This window comes from Periophthalmus magnuspinnatus, chromosome 8 (assembly GCF_009829125.3).
Source record: "Periophthalmus magnuspinnatus isolate fPerMag1 chromosome 8, fPerMag1.2.pri, whole genome shotgun sequence".
Taxonomy (NCBI): Eukaryota; Metazoa; Chordata; class Actinopteri; order Gobiiformes; family Gobiidae; genus Periophthalmus; species Periophthalmus magnuspinnatus.
This window is the reverse complement of record NC_047133.1, coordinates 23320021-23341721: the sequence shown is the minus strand read 5'-3', so window position 1 is coordinate 23341721 and position 21701 is coordinate 23320021. Positions and strand designations below refer to the sequence as shown.

At 39.2% G+C, this 21701-nt stretch overlaps 1 protein-coding gene across 1 annotated transcript in view; it reads left to right on the top strand.

Moving 5' to 3' along the window:
• The first annotated feature begins 283 nt into the window (after nt 1-283).
• Nucleotides 284-21701, top strand: part of olfm2a (olfactomedin 2a) — a 47421-nt gene continuing 26003 nt past the window's right edge. Inside the window, exon 1 of the mRNA XM_033971766.2 lies at nt 284-593. Coding sequence (XP_033827657.1) covers nt 537-593 — 57 coding nt within the window. The 5' untranslated portion in view covers nt 284-536. The remainder of the gene's footprint in view (nt 594-21701) is intronic.

Genomic DNA, 21701 nt, shown 5'->3' with positions numbered 1-21701 from the left:
AGATGATTAATAGAAAAACGTGATGTTATTTTGCATTGATCAGGCTAATTATGAATTAACTTTGCACATTGGTTTGTCACTTCTGTTCCACCCAGGTTCAAATATATAGTTGTGCTGCTCCTAGCGTCAGCACCTCGCAATCACAGCATTCACCTCTCCAACCTCTGCGACTCTCCCCTCCGCTCCTCTCCTCTGCTCTCCTGTCCACCAGCGCTGCCTGTCGCTATTGTGCAGGACTGACGCGGCTCTGTGTACAGGGCGACCGCTCACACCGACTTTTACCACTAGGAGAAGAAAGCTTATTTGATTGTTCAATGTTAGCGCACGCGGCTGGGTGCGTTTGCTTGGCTAAGACACCGAAGGCAAGATCCGTGCTTCCCAGTGATGCGGTTGGTGGCGCACAGACACCGACACAGCGTTAAAGAAATCCCCCAGTCTTTCAAGAAACCGCCCCAGTGAAAAAAAGGGACGAGGGAGAGCAAGAAACTGCGAGGAAGAAGTGCAGTGCCAGCCAGGACGCTATCATTTCGACCGGAATGCATCTTTTCAGTGCTATGTTTCTACTTGTGATGTTAGTTGCCGTGCCCTGCAAGGTAAGAACTGACTGGTGCATGCTTTGAATGAATGAGAATAGTGGAAAAGTTGCCTCGCTGTGCTGCATGAATAAAACCACATCATTTACAGAAAAGCGAAAACCCATTGTTGCTGAATTGCTGACGGAACTGCGAAGCCTGCAACTTTGCGTTAGACCAAATACGAGCACAATTTTTTGCACTTGGAGTTGTTGCGTGCGATGTCTGTCTATAATCCCCTAAAACGTGGTAGAAATGTGAATTAACGTTGAGTAGTAACAAGTGTGCGTGGATTTCCTTGCAGCTAAGAGTTGTGGCATATGTCGGAGCTTAATGGTGTATCACTTGGCATCTGCATACTTATAAATACAAAAATCGTTGTTGGTATTGACCCCTTTGAGAGACAATAACTGTCTATGTGCTTGAAATGAAAGCATGCGTAATGAGAGGACTGGTGGAGGGAAAAAAGCCATCTTCTTGACAAATATAGTATTTGATGTACCGCATGTCAGAGGTGTGGAAACTGAAAATTAAACTGAAAGATGGTAAAGTATTTGACCCAGAAAAAAAAAAAAACGTAAAATGAAGTCAGCCAGGTTAGTTTGGGCAGTAGAGCAGCTAGGCTATCCATTGGAATACATTACAAAGCTCTATTTTTACATTTTTAAAGTATAAGGCTTAAACAGAAGATTTCAGCACCATGGACAGAGCCTTTGCTTCCTGAGTAGATTAAGCACCACGGACAGTTCTTGCATTATTCTTATGGCCTTCCTTGGCATCATTTAGCAATTTATTCAAAGCTGCTCCAGTAACAATGAACAACATATTACACTTAAGTGGATGAGATAAAATGGGGGGCGAGGCAGACACTACAGCAAGTCTCTGTAGTCCTTAACAATACAGCTCTAGGGAAGCATGGACTGATTACATTCAGTCTATATTTATTTAATAAGCATTTTTACAATTTGTCCCATTTGAGTTAGATGGACTGCGATAGGGTATGTTGAAACACTAAAGGTCATGTTGAATATGTATCTCAAGCCTGACTGTTTTATGTGCCATATCGGACGAGTGGACACTGGCTTTGCCCTTTAAACACTACTGAAGATGTGGTCTAATCACTGTGTATGTAGGAGAGGGGGTGGAGGAAAGGCTTAGAAGCACTAGGTCTGAAATATGCAGTAAATATCTAGAATATCACACGAATAAATGTAATTGCCAAAGAAAACTTGGGATCCAGGTGAGGTTAAGGCCTAACTGATGGAAAAATACAATATACTGGGGTCAAAACTTACATAAGAAGACAAAACCAGGTCTAAATTTAGGGCTGAATCAGAACCAAACCACTTGTGACATGATAGTTACACAGAGAAAAAGGTAGAGAGAGACTGATGTGAGCCACTGATGCAGCACAAATGCATTTATTTGGTCACAACATCATTTCATTTAAGGCCTAAGTGAACCATTTTGTCATATTATGTTCCCACAATACCACTCAACATTGATATTGTACTTTTTGCACAGTCCTGTTATAGAAAACAGATTGTTGAAAATGGTTTCCAAAAATATCCATATTTAACTACACATTAAATAACAAACTAAATACATGCACACAAAATGACCATTTGGTTATTTAGAAGAAAAACAGCAGATTAAGCAGATTTTAACCTGATGATTTGTGTCACAGCTCCAGAGCCTAAACCACACTGCATCTTCACTTGTCTCATATGGTAATTGGCCCTGGGGGACAATCTGTTACAAATGTTTCCATGAAATATTTAGTGCACTAAAAGAAAATATGACGCGGCTGCACATTGCAACTGCAGACATAAAGAATTGATGACTTTTTTCCTTTCGGCAACATCTGGTGAAACTCTCTCACTTATGTTGAGTTGTGTATTTCTGTGTGTGGTGTTACTAGGGTTTATTAAATATTTACACAGGTGTAATGAGACAGAGAAGTGGTAATATTGTGGCATGTTGTTATTAAACTGACTTTATCCACAGGGTACAGGGTGCTATAGATAGAACTTAGAGTTATGTTGACCTTGACACATGTCTTTGTGACCAGTTCTTTGTATTTAAAACAGCACAGACTGTGTCCCTGAGTCAAATATGTACTGTATATTACATGATTTTTAACAAATATATTGAAAAATCTATTTGTACTATATGCATATGTATAAAAAATGATAATAATAAATCTGCATATTAATTGTTCAGACAAATCAACCATGTTTTGCCTGTTTCATGCCCAAGTTTCCAGGGTAATTACAGACCAGTCAAATGCCATAGAGATGTGGGTCAGAAAGCAGCCTCGTCATGTGTGAGGGTAAAGCATGGCCAGTGTGACATATTGCAGAAGCTCAGCGAACACTTGCTTTGTTCCGATGTTCAAAGACCCAAGTGCAGACGGAAAAAGAAATATAATTGCTTAGCACTGTCAAAGAAAAGACAAGACTTTGTGCAAGAAAGTTGACAAAAAAACGAGTGTGGAGTCACTAGGAGCCCTTTAAGTTGTTCTGGCTCATGGTGGATCTTTGAGATGCTGCTCAAGAAACACACTGATGTTAGTAGATTTACAGAAGAAACCTGAATACTAAAGTACACAAGAATAAGGATTTGTTAATCACGTAACTGTTAAAGCAACGTTTAGCACTGGGAGCTCATTTAGACAGAGCTAATTATATGGTGGTCTAGTGCTGTAAATAAATGTAAGACTTTATTTGTTGTTTTCTCGATTATAATTCTAGTTTAGATTAGGACAAATATTTTCAGAATTGCTTGCTGTGAGGGGCACTGAAGTATGTCCATGAGTGAGGCACAGCAGGACTGAGCTGAGGCAGAGGCAGACAGCTGCTCTGGCTCTAGTCCAGCTCCTGCAGATTTAGACAGTCCATGTAAAGGACAGTGACCCTGGCTCTAAAATCAGCTCCACATGTCGGGTCAATGTGAGGAGCAGCACCAAACACCAGTGTTGCCACGACACTAACATTTCAGACTCGATTTAGATACCAAGGAATAGACTCAATACTTGATACTCAATACTTGATACTCAATACGAAAATGATAATTAAAACACTTTAGACAATAGAATCTGATTTGATCACCAATAATAGTACTTTCTTTTATATTAGCATGTGTATCTGTGCAATCCCTGTCATCCAAGTATGTTCCTTAGTGGTCCATGTGTGCATACCAGTCTATGTGTCTTATAATTGTTCAGATACAGCTCAAAATCCCTCTAAATTTGTTCAAGAAAGGTTCATTTTTGTCCTGTGAATGTGACTTTTTTAGTAAATGAGTATCCACTTTACATAGTATTTTTAGTATCGACTAGTATCTGATCTTTAGTACTTTTGACAACCCAACTCTACTCTCCTGTCTCAAGTGTGAAGGGGCATTTCTGTCTTATTTTAGCAGCAGCACAGGCTATTTATGGTGTTACCTGCTGGAACAAAACTCACGTATAATGGTTGTCTACAATGATGATATCATTTTAAATTGAAATACGTATGTAAAAAGTACATTCAGGCGCTTGCCAATGTCCTCTTGTACAAAGGACACTTGGTAGAAGCAGGGTTTGTTTTGCCAAAGCTGTCCAGTCCTATTAGAGAGTCCAACAAATGAGAATCAGCAGGAGTGGTGTAAATCTGTCATCGATGGGAACACACACACTGTTATAATCACCTTCAGATTCTCCAGAAGTCTGCTGCTTGTCACAATGACAAATATTGAATTATAAATCACGTCAGATAATGAGAGGGCCGATGCCTTATGTGGTACAAGCATAAATCTCCATCTGAGCATGATGGCCAGAGCAGTTTTATCAGCTGAAATATTCAACAGGATGAACTACAGTTTTACATTACAGCCTTTGGTTTATCTGTGCTGGTTAAATTTAACTTTGTCTACTTCGTGTCCACCTCTTCTGCCTCAACAAGCTGATTATTATGAAAAAGTCCATTACTGAGCAATTTCTGTCATGCTTTTAAGATGCTGTGTGGAGTGGAAACTATCTGGACTAAATCTCATAACGTGAAGCTAATACATTTGTCCAGATCAAGTGCTCCCAACAGGCTCTATGAAAACAAAAGGCCATACAATTTACATTTAAATTTAGAAGGATTTGAACCTCTCTATATTTTAGAGATTATCACTCAGTAACATGGTCCTTTTGAGATGTGAAGACAAGTAGACCGGGTTACACAGTCTAACCCAATACACTCCATTTTAATATACAAAGGTGCTGCTTGACAATCAGCCACACATAATGAGGTTGCATTACATCTGATCTTGTGCTACTGGAGGAGGCTGAATAGTATGTGCTTGTGTCATGACTGATTAGACTAAAGCCTGGATGAGTGCGGGGTGACGACAATGATAGCGCATTGTGTAAGTCTGAAAAGAAATCTATTGCACAAAAATACTTGAATAAGAAAAGATGAACAGCGCCAACGAAAGGAGGTTTTGTGACAATATAGCGGCTCATCTGATTGATTTGGTGCGAGGTGATTGGCACTTTCTAATCAGAGGCGTGTTTGTGCACATGTGATATGAATTCATTAACAATACGTGGTGATAATATGTATGCGGCGTGTGGAGTGGAGCGCCGCGTGCCTTGATTCTGTCCTTGAGCTGAAGAAAACTATTTGTAGATGAGCATGTGTCATAGGTCAGTTTTGCATTAGACTATCAATAACATTTAGACCTGATGAAGAAGCACTATGTAACTTTTCTGATGGGGAATGCGTGAGACAGTAACAGTAACAGACCCCCCACCACCAGTAAAGCTACATAATGCTATTTTTAATATCTATTCATCTCTAAATACTAGATACTAACACTAACACTATTTTAAGTAGATTCAAGTGGATCATTTTAGTTTTACTTCACTACATTTGTGGATCATTTTAGTTTTACTTCACTACATTTGAGAGCAGGTATCTGTACTTTCACCTTCACTATATTTTTGAACTACACACTGAAAAATAAAAGTATTTTTATTATAGCTTGAGACCTGCTGAAAAGGCTGAGGGTTTATTTTTAACGCGATCGTACTTTGAGCAAACTAAAAAATACAAATAAAAACAGCTAGAAAAAATATTGATTCTGTTGTTTCTGTTTAAGAAAATTCAGCACAGTTTATCAAAATCAATACATTTGAAGCTTTATAAGACCTCAGAATATATGTGAAATATATTGAGTACATTTTTAAATATGTACTTTAATATTACTAGATTTTTCCATGTGATACTTTTACTTTTACTTGAGTATCTGTACTTTTACTTAAGTAACAGAACAGAAAGAGCATTTCTTCCACCACTGATACGGTACAAATGTGAATGTTAATCTTTATCAAATAGCACCAAATACATGGCAGCTGAGAGAGCAATTTAAATCTGTTCTTAAGTAAAAATGCATATGTCCTGAGGAGGTAATTACTAACTATTAAGGACATAATAGAGCTGCTATAAAGTGCAAGGTGCAGGTTTTTAAATGTAGCCCCTTTTTCTGGGTCAGTCTTTAAATGTGACGTTTGGTTTCATACAGGGGTAATGATGGTGGAATGGTTCCGGGGTGAAATAGCAGTGGCTTTAACGGTGCACTGTCCGTATAGAGCGTGAAAGCAGAGTGGCCTGTGTGTAATAGGTGACAGATGGGGGCCTGGACAGAGGAGTGTTGGGTCATTGGCCTGATTACTGTGATGCTGCAGCGGTTACACCCCCTATGGTATAGAGATGCTACCTGTTAGAACATCCCCTATGATACAGAGGGTGTGTCTGTGTGCCCCTAACATTGGTATAGAGATGCTGCTTGTTAGAACACTCATGGACTGTCACAGTGCATTACTCTACAACTACTTTAATAATATCTATTTAACAGATATATTTGGACATTTATCATTGATGAGATGAAATTGTAGTTGAAAATTACTTATACCTAAAACATAACTTTGATGGAATCTTTTGGAATATTCAGTATCTACTTTAGAGGACATAGCCCAGATTACGGTCACCAGTGAAGTCGTATAACATTCTCTCTGAGTTAAATCCACTCTAACCACTCATTATTCTGACTGACCATAAACCGCTGAAGGGATGTGCGCTTTTATAAATGGCCTATGTTGTTTTGCTGTGCCACCCCAAAGCCTGCTGCCCAAAAATGACTATTACAGTGTATGATTATGGAGCTAGACTTAAGGCCAGGTCACAGCCTCTTCATGCTGTCACTAGTGCTGCAGTGTATTATCAAAAAACACACACGAACATGACTAAATTCCAGATTTAATGCTTCTCACCAGCTTCTTTTTGCAAATAAATATTGATTATTTTAGTTATGCCACTTTTATGGAGTGAGTGGATGTTTAAATGGCACTGCTGTCGTTGTTGTGCCTTTTATTAAAGAAACTAACCCAGTATGACAGCAAACTGAAAATGGGAGGCACGTACTTCAATGTGTCGACTAACGCAGCCCATCGTGTCTTTTTAAACATTTCGCTTTGATTCAACATTTGTGTTTGCACTTCACTTTGCTTCTTTAACTACATGTGTTCTCTTTAGCAGCAGCTATGAGTCAACACCTAACTAATGCATCCTTTATAGTGATTGTATCATACCAATAGATTCAAATAATTAGTGATAAATTGCCCGTAAATGATGGTTGGCCACTGTCCAGGAAGCACTCGCCTAAAGCTTAATGTCAGGGGGATGTGGAGAAATGAATGAATGAAGTGTTTTTTCCACCAATGATTCATTTTGCACAGTTAGATGGTAACAGTGGTGGAAGCTGTTCACAGTTGACTGATTATCACAGCATATGAAACACCGGTGTTGTACATTATACTATTAGTAATTTACAGCGGGTGGAGCTCGGCTGGTGGGATAATATCACTGGTGGTGTGCTGCAGGCTGCAGGACTCACAGAGGTTTCACTCTCTGACTCTGAGCAAGAGTGACATTTCTCTTGACAACACCAACAACACACGGCCCATTGTCTTTGCCTTGACCCCCTTTGCTCTCCAGTTTACCAATATAAAGAGGAGGACAGGGCAACAAAATGCTGGACTTTGTTTAAATAATATTCAAATAGTAAGTTATAGTATAAGGTATCAAGAAGTCATGCAATTACTACAACAGTAACAGTAACCGTAACTACTAGTGCAGTACCACACAATGTAATTTAGCTTCTAAAGGCAAAGCACATGCATATCTAATGACAGTAGACTGAGAGAATGATCACATGTTCCTCCTGGAGTGCTTATTTACGTTTCCAAATGACCATTTGGGCTATTCAATTACAAAGAAAAACACCAGAACACAAATAGCTAAATGCAGGTGCAGCATCAGAAACATAGATCTGAGAAATCCTGTGGCGACTCATTTCATGGAAGCACAGCACCCTTTCTCATCTCTACTCTATCTGTCTGTATTTTGAAAACTCTGGCGCCAGTGGTATTAGTTAAGAATAAGATATCACAGAATAATGGAGTTAGAGAGCAGAGCAGGCTTTCTTTGTGTTCAGGCTTCATATTCTAGGGGACTCATTTCCGATCTAGACTTACTGTCTGTACGTTTGCCTTTTCTTTTCCAATTCACAAACATTGTCAGCAGTGTAATCCACGCTGAGGCCCAAACAAACATGGGATCAATGCCTGAGAACATGGAGCGATTTATCTGCAGTCAGACTGAGTGACAGGTGCCAATTAGAGGACGGACTCGTTGGATCAGATTGTCAGGTTCAGACCCCGCCACCACTAATAAGGCTAAAATTGCGGCTCTTTCTCCCCTGATACTGCTACCAAGAGACCTGCCCAACGTCCATCTGGGCTTTTGCATTGCAGTGAGGCACCTCCTGACCAGTTTTCTGTACGACCTTGCTTTCCCCCTGCTCGATGAATCTTTTATGAGCCTGGCAATGTGGGTTTCTGTGTAGAAGATTGGAATATAAATATGGCTGTGTGGCGCCTAGAGCTCCTCTTCTTCCTCTGCTGATACAAAAGCTTTCATAAGACTGAAGGAGATTGGGCAAGCTGCTACTTGAACAGTGCTCTCCTCCCATTTTATCACAACTCTCATATCTGGGAAAGGCATTATATGTGTGAGCAAACCGCAGACAGAGATTGTGCCTCCACCTGCTCCATGTCACATAACCGGACAACAAACCACACTCCAGGGAAATCTGCTTTCCTTCAGAGAGTCACTGAGTTCATGTTTAAACTCGCACAAATCTCAGCCAAGTTAAAGACGTTGGTAAGGATCTAATAAATACTTCTGAAAACTGTTACGAAAGTAATGGCAACAGATATGGCTTTTTATAGAGATCTATATTGGTTTTCTTGCCTGGGATCCAGAATACACACTTCTTCTTTACAAAGATGTGAGTTTGGTCACCGGTGAATCTCCCCGTTTTCAAATGGCCGTGACTGACAGGTGCATTAGCGAATTTGGGACACTCATGGTCCGCAGTGTAGGAAAAAAATAAAGGAAAAAAAAAATAAAGGACGGAAAAACATTGTGGATTTCTACGGAATCAATGGGCAAAGTACACAACAAAATAGATGTTATTTTATTTGTAAATCATAGGCAACCAATGAGCTCCTTCGTTCCACATGTATCAGTGAAAAAAACAAATCTGAGTGCACGATTATATCTGAACACTGCTTGAGAGGGTGTGGGGACCAGACTGATATAAACCTGTACACAAATATAGAGAAATATCATCCTGGATGTCCTGTTTTTCAGCTTATTCCTGTATTTTGGATTGCAGATTGACTTTCGGAAGAGTTGGTATTTTGACTCAATTGCAGTTGCAGTTGCCGTTAATAATCCAAAACAACCATTTCAAGAAAGATAATAGAAAAAATAAAGTATATTTAGCCAGGCTTGGAACTGTTACAAAGATTACAGAGAGTTGTCACATTTTTTAACCAGCCACAGTTTAAAACATATTCAAATTCAAATTATATGTAACTGTATTCTACTTGGTCACTACTTTATTATTTAACACAATCCTGTATGCAGTTTATAGCAGCATTGTCTCATATATGTTGAAACTGACAAACATTTCAGCTTTTGGTAGGGAAAAGAAAGAGTGGTCTGATGTGTGGCTAAAGCAGGAGGAAGCGTTCAGTTGGATGCTGTGTCCATGTGACGCTGTCGCAGCCACTCACTGGTGCTATTGATGAGTGGGATACTAGTCTCAGCCACTTGTGCACCAAGGCTTAAGGCTCCAGTCTCTCAGACGAGACTGCATATCAAGCAGGCAGGAGGAGCGGCACCGCACTGAGCCATGGAGAGCAAGGTAGAGCTTCTTTGATAGAGACACTGGATGTGGGAGAGGGGAGATAACAAGATGCTTCAGAGCAGGAAACACCAGCTTACATTGAATTATGCAGCATGATTTTAACCCCGGAGGAATAGACTAAGTTCACAAATATTCACATGCACAGGGACAGTGTGATGTGGCACATCTGGAACTATACATGGAGCCATTATCTTAATATCTGAGTATAAGGGAAATGCACAGTATAACATAAAGCTTAAACCTGGAGTATCTGATTTTCAAAGAGAGAAAAAAATAGAATGTATTTAAATGTATCTAACTAGTCCCTAGCTCTCACAAACCTTTGCCACATCACTATAGGATTCACATGCAAGGATTATTTAGCCACTAGCACAGCTTTAGAATAGCTTTTTCAGAGAGAAAAGTGAAACAGAATGGACCACCCTAGGACAGCCAATCAGTTCTCATGCCAGCGTCATATAGTGACTCACATGGCTCAAGTTTGCATCAGATAAAATGTTTTATAATTAGATAAAATAGATAAAGATAGCGTCTACCCCTCTGATTTTGGTCACAAAGTTCTGCATTTACACTACACTTTCTGAGGAGAAAACAGATTTCCTCATGTATGAGAAAAAGGTTGGGTACTTCATCTTTAACCCATAAAGGAGAAAAATGTGCAACCATTCAATGAGGATGAAAAATTTTAATTGGAGGCACTTTAGGCAAGACCACTGTTAGTGACTGACCATAAGTTCAGGGAGAAATGGTTGTTATGGTGTTCAACAATGACCACCCTCCATGAGGATCTCAAGGTAAATTTCATTTTCCTCCATTTTCATTTCATTTTTAAAGAGAGGACATAAACTTTTATACTCTCTCTCTCTATGTAGTACATATATTTAAAGTTTGAAAGCATGCTAGGAGCATTTTTGATTTAAATGTGTGTTTTTGGACATTATTTACCCCACCTCGGTCATGTCAGTGGGGTCTATGGTATGTGGGGAAAATAAATGGGACTTCCACCACAGCAGGATATGAAATCAGTGGGATCGTTTAGCTCAATACTGAACACAATATTTTGTAAAAATATACAAAAGTATATTTTGCGTTAACACTATCTTCAGAAAACTATAAATCCTATAAAATTCCCTTCCTTCTATACACCCAGTCTGAACCCGATATAAGTTTAGAATGAAATACACTTTATACACTGGCAGTACTATATACAAATACAGTCTGCAGAGCTGAGGTAGCAGTAGCTTTGGAATATGTGTTTCAAATAATCTTCTGCAGTGAACACATAGTGTGTATTGTGCTTCATAGATTTCTATCAAACAGTGACTTGTTATTTTGTGCTCTGTGTGTGTATGTTGGATTATTGGATGAATATTTGATTATTTGTGGATTTTGCTTCATGTTATCTTAAATTCTGGAGATGCTGATGTTGAAAATAATTGTATGTGAGGACGACAGGACAGAGCTGATAAAAAAGAGTGGAGTTAGTGAAAAAAAACAAAAGGTGATTGTGGACAGTGATCCAAGCAGAGGTAGACAGTCATGGGACTGTGCCAGAAGTGCTATTGTCTGTGCTTTTGGAGGAGCGGCCAGAATAATAATGAGAGGGCCTATTGCTCCTTCACTCTGGTTTAGTGTCTGTCTGACACACACACTCGTCTCAGATTGTCTTTAATTAGCTTCACATTGTTTAATCGATACAGGCAGGATCAGGACAGAACAGTGACATGTGCCTCCTGATGCTCTGGAGTGAAGCAGCAGCAAGTGAGGCTGAGGGATGACAGAAAATCAGAAAAGAGAAAGAGAAGCTTTCAAGACAATAGCACACCTTCATGCAGGAATATATGGAAAACACATATCCTTTATACCTTATAATAAAAAATACAGTCTTTTGTAATACACAGACAACAACAGTCGGAGTTAGTTATGTGTGAAGCCTAATGCAGGGAGCATTGTTGTTTTGTGGCTCCGCTGAGTGCTTCAGTCGCACTAATGGTGAAGTGTTGAATAGGTATTCAGCAGAGGTCTTCCTCTTTAAGCCGCCTGCCTCAGGCTTCGGCCTCTCAGGCCCCGCTCTCATCTCCCTGTGCTCTCTCCAACATGAGCTCTACACCAGCACTTTGACTCTGACTGAGAATATCAATGTCTGCAATTGCAATGTGCAAAACTCTCCTCTGTGTTCAGACATGGCACTTTCTCTTTCTAATGAGCTGCAGTCATATTGTAACAAATGCATTGGTAAACTGAACTATGTCAAAGATAATTTGAATAATTGGTCCAGTAGAACTCCCACATATCATAAAGCAGGTCCCTCCGTTCTCCTGAGCCTTTGGTTTTTACAATGGGCATTCATACACAAATGTTGTGCAGAAGTGGGTCCTTGAGAGGGGCTCATTAAAATTTAAATGAGTGATTTAATCTGTGGGTGGCAGAACGTCCCCAGAACGTGTCACTGTCTCAGTGCTCATTAAATGTAATTCTGTCTATCTAATCCTGTACAGAGCTGGGCTGTGTTTCAGTATCTATAGTCCAGTCCAAGAGAGCTTCGAAAACACATTAAATCAGCCCATGAGAATCTGAAAAAACAACTACTTAAAACTCATTACATACATTCTAAAAGTAGCATAAAACAGATGTTTACAATATTTAAAAATCAGAATAAATTAAACTAATGAATATGACTTAATGAACTTTAGAATACATACAAACAAACGCAGGTGAATTTTGAAGTTGAACAAAAATTACATTAAATAACATTTTACCATCTCTTTTTCTGCTTGAACAGTTAACAAATGAAATGTCTCTTATCATTGTCACTCACGCGGAGCACATATATATTATGAGCAGTGCCAAAGTGAAAGGCATTTCATCATCTCCACGGCGATATTTATGCTCCTGCTAAAGACAATTAAATAACACACACACTGCAACTATATAAACTATACCTGACTGAAAAGCAATTTTTCAGTGTGACACCAGTGGCCTTGTCCCTGACTCTGTAGTGTTCATATTGCTGCAGTGTCGAGCAGTCCATCTCTGGCTGTGAGATTGAGCGTGATGATCCAGTGGAGCCCCCTGTGGAGCGGTAGCAGCCTGTGCGGCCACTCCACCCCATTAAGGTCTACCCCATCTCTCTCTCCCCTGCCTCCCATCACTTCTCATCTGCCGTGAATATTACTGCCTTAAAATATTCAACACGCAGACCTCTAGTTTGTCCTCGCTCAGCTCATTTTCTCCACTTTGTTGATATTTTTTCCATCTTGTTGTTTGTGTAATCAGCGAGAGGATCAGGGGCTTTACGCGATGCCATGTTGCTGATACATGAATTGGCATTATTGTAGCAGGATCGTGCTAAACCAGACAACAAAAGGCTGTTTGTTTGATTTCATTATTATTTCATAGCTGTTAGTTCAAATTGCAGTACAGGGACTACTGGTGGAGCCCTCATGGTGGAGCATACTTTTTATGGCTTAAGGTTTTAGACCACTTCAGACCACTTTAGTCTAGGTCCTGGTTTAGTTTTGTTAATAGACAACCTGGAGCATTGGCACCACAGTTCAGCACTCAGGGACCCGTCTCCAGATGTTGAGCTTGTCTTGATCAGGACCTCTGTAGTGTATTACTTATAGTGCATGTTTTGGGTTGGGTTTATAAAAATAGAGAAACCTCTTGAGGGAAAAAAAAACAAACAACATCTTTCTTTGAGGGTGTCCTTCAGTTTTTTGTATTTTTTAATTGGTTTAGTCTGACTTATCCTCATTAAGTCCATGTTCTTTGGGGTAGTCCAGGTTTACTTCTGAGGACTGGTTTAGCCCCGGTAGAATACTTTTTAAGTCTGATTTAGTTCTTTAAGCCTGGATTTAAACACAAAGTCTAGCTAAATCATCCTTTCATCTGTATTGTTTAGTTTTTTAGTTAAGATATAGACTCAAATAGGTCTAATTTTGTGAGATACCTGCTGTCCATAATCACACACACTAATTAGTTCACCCCCTTGTCCTAACCGCATTATCCCATAACTTTGTGTCTGTAAAATTGAGTTAGGGGCTAGTTTTGGGATTTCTCAGTGCTTCTGCTCAGTGGGCCTGTGTTGTTCTAATAATGTCTCCCTAATTAAATGTTACAGCCTCTCGGAGCATAATGACCTGCAGACAGGACACAAATGGGCTTTTGGTGAGACTTTAGTCAGAGTGCACAAAGAGGATATATGCGAAACACACTCTGGCCCTTCACAAATGTGTACTGTGGCCATTGTTAGCGGATGTTAATTAATCTGCATAAAGAATTGGAGTAGTTCTAGTTTATTTATTTATTTCAGTTCAAATCTTTGGCCAAACACACTGGCCTTACAGCATTCACAACAGAAATTTGACTATGACTCTGTCCAAATTGTAATGAATGCAAGATGTTCAGTCACATTCAGTTTGAGAAGAAAGGAACTATTTATTTAAAATATTTTTTAGCAGTTTATCAGATGTTTAACATATTCAAATGGTGGAGTTGGTAGACATGTTTATAGATGTGATCCTGTAGAAAGCACTGCAGCGTCATATATAGTAGTAATATAGTACTAGTAGTCTAAGCTCGGGTCTAGATGTGGTGATACGTAACCTCTTGGGGTGAAAACAGGGACGCCAATCTGCTTTTCTGGCCCCTCTCTGAACACGTATTTATTTACAAGCAACAGTGTATTGTCCAATGGCACAACAACAGCATGCTCTGAAACTGAATCAAACTGTCAACCTTGGTGTTTATGGGGAAACGTTCACCGCCCTTACGTTATAGTTTGTTAAGATGTAATTCAAATACCAGTTGTGATCCAAATGACTATAACAAAAGGAGGGTGATATATCAAAAAACTGATAACATCGTCTGAATATCATTATCTAGTTATTGCAAAAGATATATATTTATTTTGTCAATATCACTCACCCCTAACTTCAGTTTGAAACTTTAGATCAATGAGGGCATACTTTAACCGTCCAAACACGCGTGCATCTATTTTCAAACCGCTTTTATATATAATCTCAAAGCATCGGTGTCCTGCAGTGATGTGTAGAAAAGTTGGTGTAACAAATGAGATGCTTCCTGCTGACAACACAAGTTGGTTGAAGGGCATTCTGAAGAGGCCAGCGGCTACGCGAAGTAGCCTCAATTAACAGTCCTTCTTTGAGCCCTGGCTACCTTTGTGCTGGTCTGAGGGCTCCCAATTTGCGGCAGTAATTATTTCACTTACAGGAATAGCTTCCCATAGGCCACACAGAGAATGTTTGATTAGCTGGATGGTAGAAAAGGTCAGGATGCCACAGTTGCTCGTGAAAAATTATGATTTTGGTAAAAGGGGGGGCGTAGTAATCAGGTGGTTGTACTGTATAAACCAGGAAATTATTATAGTAATTGTGCAGATTCATAAGTATGGATGAGATGTGGGTGGGCAATTCATCTGGGCACATTTTGCGACAGGAAGCAGCGTGCGGGGTTGTATTCAGATGGTGCGGTTGGCATCGGTTCGGAGCTGGGTAGATTCGTGCTGTTACCCAAAATGCACCACCACAGCAGCTGATTGCCGTTCTGTGGCATTCTGAACTATTGCAATGATCAAGGCTTTTCTTTAGCGTGCTTCAAGCTAAATGTGCTACAGCCTTGCTTATGTGTGATTGAGCGATCTCATATTCCAGCATATAAGACTTGTTCATGGAAAATACCCAAGATATAACATTGTATAACCTCCCATTGACTATGTGGATTGTAATCAAGGGAGTAATCAGCAGCAATCAATCCGAATACCAAAGTTCAATGTGGGTAACAGGGGAGGCTTAAGTGAACAGGGTCTGCTGCAAAATCTACTGTTGATTAGCTCCTGCCACTGCTCAGTACAATTACCTGGTTAGCATTTTTAACCTGAGTGCAAATGACTGGTTAGAGTATGCATTTAAAAAAAAATAATAAAATGCAGTTTGCGTCATTATATTTACAATTTTACTAAAAATCTTGACTGTTTTTTATATTTATAAAAAAAAGGAAATAATTTTGCTATATATCTCTATATTTTGTTAAATGATGATTATAAAACTCATTGCTCCTTTCACCATTTTTCCACAAACTACCATGACTGATGTGAAACTACACATTTTCAAGCGCTAGTCCACCAAACTTAGTAAACCAACGTTCACAGTGTTTTTGTTTATTTTGTTTGATTTATTAGTAACATACCATATTTTTGAGCTGATTTTATATCTGGGTACCACGTGTTTAGCAGAAGGGATAACAACTAGTGGAGATCTTTAAAATTTTCTTTTTGTTCATTACAAGAAAACAAAATACTGAAAAAAGTCATGAATGTTTTTTGAGAAATGAAAAAAGTAATTTTCAAAGCAGCTGTCATCTGTTCAGCAAAGTAATCTTACAAAGGCCAACATTAAATCAAAAATCAGAGACTATATATTTTTTTTCTCTATTTTAGCTTCTTATTTTTAGACACTCTTCAAGGCTTCCAGTGTGTGATTGAAATGGGTGAAGAAGGTGCATGCACGGTCTTATGTATTTCATTGTGTTGTACGTTACAGTCAATGCAGTCTGGCATTCACAGTTTCACTATTGACTTTCCTTCCTGTGTGTTCCCACTGGACCCCCCGCCTCTCACCTGTTAACAGATGTTATTGTAGTTAAGCAGTATTGGGATAGGCCTGGTGCTGTTAAGCTGTTTTGATCCAGATTTTGGCCTCGGTTCAGTAGAGTCTAAGCCCAGAGTCCAGTGTCTTGTCATGTCCCTGTCACAGCTCACCCAGCTCCATGACAGATCCCACCATTAGAGCTGTGCAGGCTTCAGAGAGCAGTGGAGAGACAGCTCTGCTCAGGCAAGCACACACGGACACACGGAGAGAGGCTGAAACATGACAAAAATCAATGAGAGAACAGTACGCAGACACATGGGGAGACATGTGCAGATGCATGCATTACATCGATGCACAAATTATCCCTGCAATGAATGAATGAATTCTGTTTATGAAGAATTCTGTCATCCATTATGAGCTAATCTAAATTATGTTCACATTTGTGTATTTTTATTTAATTTTTTTGGTATTTTTTGTGTACATTTAATTTGTTGTTAAGGTGTTACGTCATTATTTAACTGCATACACACATTTCTGCACCTGCTTATTAATATGAGACATGTTAGATTTGGGCTATTTAGTGATAAACTATAACATGCATAAACCATTTATTTACATTTGTTCATTCTAAACTTCAATATTGATCTAAAATGGCTTAATAATAGAAATGGGTTCATGAACTCTTTAAAATTACAAAACTAATTGGCCCTGTTTCTTCCTAGTGAAACAAGCAGCAGATTTTAATTTACTAGCTTTTCTGTTGGCTTTTTTTTTTGAATAATCACAATAAATACAGTGAAATGGACGGGGATACGGGGTGGGTGAATCAATAGAAATATAACTGAGAAATGATGATCGAACGCCATTAAACACAATTTAAAGTTGATAAAAGTCATAACATGTCTCCTTTAAGACCTGCATTACCAAGTGTGTTTCTTAAATGTGTAATAAGTTTGTCATCTCTTATAACGTGGTCTTCATTGGTCACACTAGCTGATTTGTTATAGCTTTTTATAAGAATACATTTTGCTGCTCTCGTGTTTAAATATGTGCTTCAAAATGCATGCAGTACTCTCTTGTACTATGTAGTAGTCAGCCGGAGAGATCATTGTAGAGAGCATCTAGAAAAAATAAAATTAGGTTAAAGCCCAAATGCCATGTCATCATTTCTGTACAGTCGGTTATATTTGTAAGCTACAGTACTCCTCAGTCTGCAGTGAATGTGCCTGAAAACAGTGAATTTATTAGCAGTGATGGAATGAGTACTCCAGATTAGCATGCAGAGGTCACCGCATGCATGTGTTGACTGTATAGTAGGTGAGCCTGCCTGGTACAAAATCTAATCATTAATCATCTTAATACTTCTAACACTATGTCAAAACACTATCCACAGCCTAAACTCAGGGGTACAGCCTATTTATGCTATGCACAGGGTTGCCATGGTAATGAGGTTACGGTTTGTTTACACTAATGTTGATCCTGATGCTTTTTGAAGGCGGCAGGCGGACGTGTCCATCATCTAATTAATGAGTTATGACTCAGACAAAATGGCCAGTATTCTCAGAGACAGACGAGAGCAGCCAGGGTTTTGAATGCAGCACCAACACCGCAGCCACACAGCACTGCATTTCTACAACCAAGATAATTACAAGAGGTGTCATTTGGTTCTGCGTCTCAACTGGAAAAAACATAACGCAACTAGGATTCAGTGAGAAGTCACATATTACAATCTTCTCCGCAGTATACAATAGCCTGTGCATGGGTTTCAGAATGAGGATAAATTAGGAACATTGCCATAGCGATTAATAATTTAAAACAAAATATTACATCTTTAGAATGGGCATGTTGCATATAACAGGAATCTGAAAGCTAAGTGTAGAAATAATTACATCATGTACTTTACTTAAGGGAGGAAATAACATATAATAGTAATAATACAATAGGAGATTTAATCAATTTAAGAACAAGGATACACAATATTGAACAAGGATCCACAATTTTGAACATAACTACCATGGATGGGATGAGACACAATTCCAACAAGACAAGGCTTGACACAAGATGCAGCCCCTAAGAAAGAGACAGGACAAGATTTTGACTCAATAAATAAATTCTGCAACCGAGTTCACAATATTTTTCTCATTTTTTTTGTTTTTATTTCATATTTTTCCTGTCTTTGCTGCATTGCTTTTTTGAAACCACACTTTCTCAATCTCAAGAGACTAACTCACCAGCACTTTTTTGTGCTATCCAAAAGGAAAAGCATGAAAAAAAAAATCTCAGGAGATCTTCCTTATATGTGGACGAGATCTTCATATAGCATTTGTTTTAAACCATGCTAGCCTCCCAGTATGGTTTTCTCAGTCATAACTTGTCCTTATGGCCTGAGGGCTGCGTGGAGCTCTAGTGCCATCCATGGGTGTGCACAAATGTTGCCGGCTCTGCAGTTGTTGGGCATTTTCACCATTTGAACTGATTAAAAGTGCCCTTTATAGAGCATACCCACAGGCAGGGAGGAAAGAAGAAGAGATTCAGCTGTTTATGAACCTTTAACTGAAAATGACAAAAAATATGATGAAAAAAATACCGCACAGCACGTCTGTAGAGCAAACTGCCTGAAAAATGCAGCTAACAAACATGTAAAAGGAAAGATGAAAGCTGTAACAAAGCATGAGACTGAAATAGTGTTGCAGAGGACACACGCAGGGTAAAATAGAAACCCATGATATGATATTTTCACCCATTGCCAGCAGCCAGCCAGAAGAGACAGGGACAGGGAGCAGGGCTAAATAAAAAACAGAGAATGAGAGGACAAAAGTGACTGAGAATGGATGATAATGATAAAGCAGGATGCAGACAAAATTAGTCTGGCCAATTATTAAAATGGAACTGACGAGGAAATGCTGTGAAAATTAATCAAAAGGCATTAAATGAATACAGGTTAAACGGTCTCTGGCTGATATTTAATGAGAGCTTGTTCTGCCAGCACACTCTGTGATTAGACAGTGGACTGGCACACACCACCGCACTGGCATATATAGCACATTGTCCTCAGCATGACAATTACACACATTGTTCCTATGGCCATCTCTTTACAAAGACTGGCATTTGACCTGAGCACATTTTGTGCACATTACTGTAACTATGGCTGCAAAGAAATAGACAATGTAGGTTGATTAGGAAGCACAAAAGGCTGATAGAACAAACTGACAATTTTAGCAATTGTCTTACTTGGAAAAAATTGACTTTGCATTGTTGCAAATGTGAGACATAATTAATGTTTCAGACTGTGGTAAGCAGCAGTGGTGAGTTAGAGTTAGATTATTGTCTATTCAGTGTCACTAGGTCCTTTCCTCCATCCAAAGACATCTATAAGTCTTTTCTCTCTTCCTTTGTATGCAGTGTGTTCCTGCCTTATTGTGGCTATTTCTAGTCCAAGGTCTATATTTGCTGAGATAATTTGATGAGGTGTTATAACAGGCATATTGTGCTTCCAGGGACACATAGGTTCAGATGTAGCAGTTTATTTGATCACTTGAAATAGTGTAAATAGTAAAAGCCAAAGTTAAGTCTGTCAACTGAACAAAAAGTCGTAGGAGTAAAGACATCTTGTTGCTCATCCAAGACACTTCTTCAGTTTTGGTCAGACAAACTATTTCTTCAAAGAAATGGTTTGAGAGGAGAGTTGAAGAAGCAATTTTTGTTAGGCAAGACAATCCTTCCTTGAACAGGAATGGGGTCTTATATCATCTGTCCCCAAAATATAACTCCATCATCAGACCCAAAGCAAACAAGGATACAAAGAGAATAATAGAGTGAACCATTAGGCCCAATAAAACTGAATATAGGCCCATTTAAGATAAAAGTGTAAACAATAGCTGTTTACAGTTTCAGTTTTGTTAACTCCTCCGTGCAGATAGATATAAGGCAGTGTCCACCAACAATCTGACCAGCCTTGGATGAGCAGCAAAAAGCAACTTTTTGTCCAGTTGACAAATTTACCTTTGGCTTTTACTAGGGATCAGACCTGGAAGACTGAGAAATGACACAGCCTTGATCACTTGAAACAACAGGTTGAAATCCCCTGCAGTATTAATCATTTATCACAGTGCATGGCTACAATCAGACTGTACACAGGAAGGTTGCGCTCCCCAATCAATAATTAATTGCTTTAATTACCAGCATTTTAATGGACTGTCACTTTAATCTACTTAGTCTGACACCAGATTCTAACAGCGCAGAGAGGACAATTATAGGTCTTTGCTGCTCCCATGTGGACAAAGGCGTTATTGCATTAACGGGACACTCACTTCATGTTAATTGATTGTTGCAAAAAGCGTTTAGTGTTGTACACCGTTATCGTTATAGTTCAGTGAATTCGTACATATTACCTGTTTTTTGGCTATAAAACACAACCTGATAAGAGCATGTGTTGTGTTAAAATAGGCCCTTTTAAATTATTGTTAAAGTGATCAGAGATGATACATTAATCATCTCCTTTCTGATCCGTATAAACTGTGACCATCATATATTTTTACTTGTTCATTTGTTGAGTCCAGAACACACATCTGTAGCAGTAGATTTGTCTGGTCTTACAGCGGTAGAGTACATGCAATTCTTTATTTAACCACAAGGGAGCAGTGTGTCCTTATGAATCGCCCTCACTGAGCCTGACAGACTTATGGGTGACGTTGAAGCCAACAGGTGAACTGAGGAGGGCTGACAGATTCTGGATGGGGCACAGAAAGCTGTCTCTTCTCATAAGAGTTCAGCATACACCCCACACGAGGAGCCCCTATCACTCAGGCAGTGTGGCAGCCGGGGCGGGCACACCATCCACCACTGACAAAATGAATAAGTCAGCAGACCTGGAGGCACAGAGAGAGTGAGGGAGAGATGACCTGGGCATTTTGTCTCGGCAGCTACTCCGTCATTATAATGCATGGCTGTTTGGCTATTTAATGACACAATAGCACACTGCTCAAAGTTGTTGCAAGGACACAAGTAAAAAACTATGATTAATTTTAAAGAATTGAGTAAATATGCTTACATGTGCATTTGCAGTGAATAGAACCCCCTGCAAGAGAGTCATAGCAGGCAGTTTAGTCCAACTAGATGACCAAGACCAACTTAGTATTCAACGTAGTACTGTGATTCTAAAATATCAATAGTTAAGAAGACACTGAAATTAACTAAAATCTGAAATCAGCTC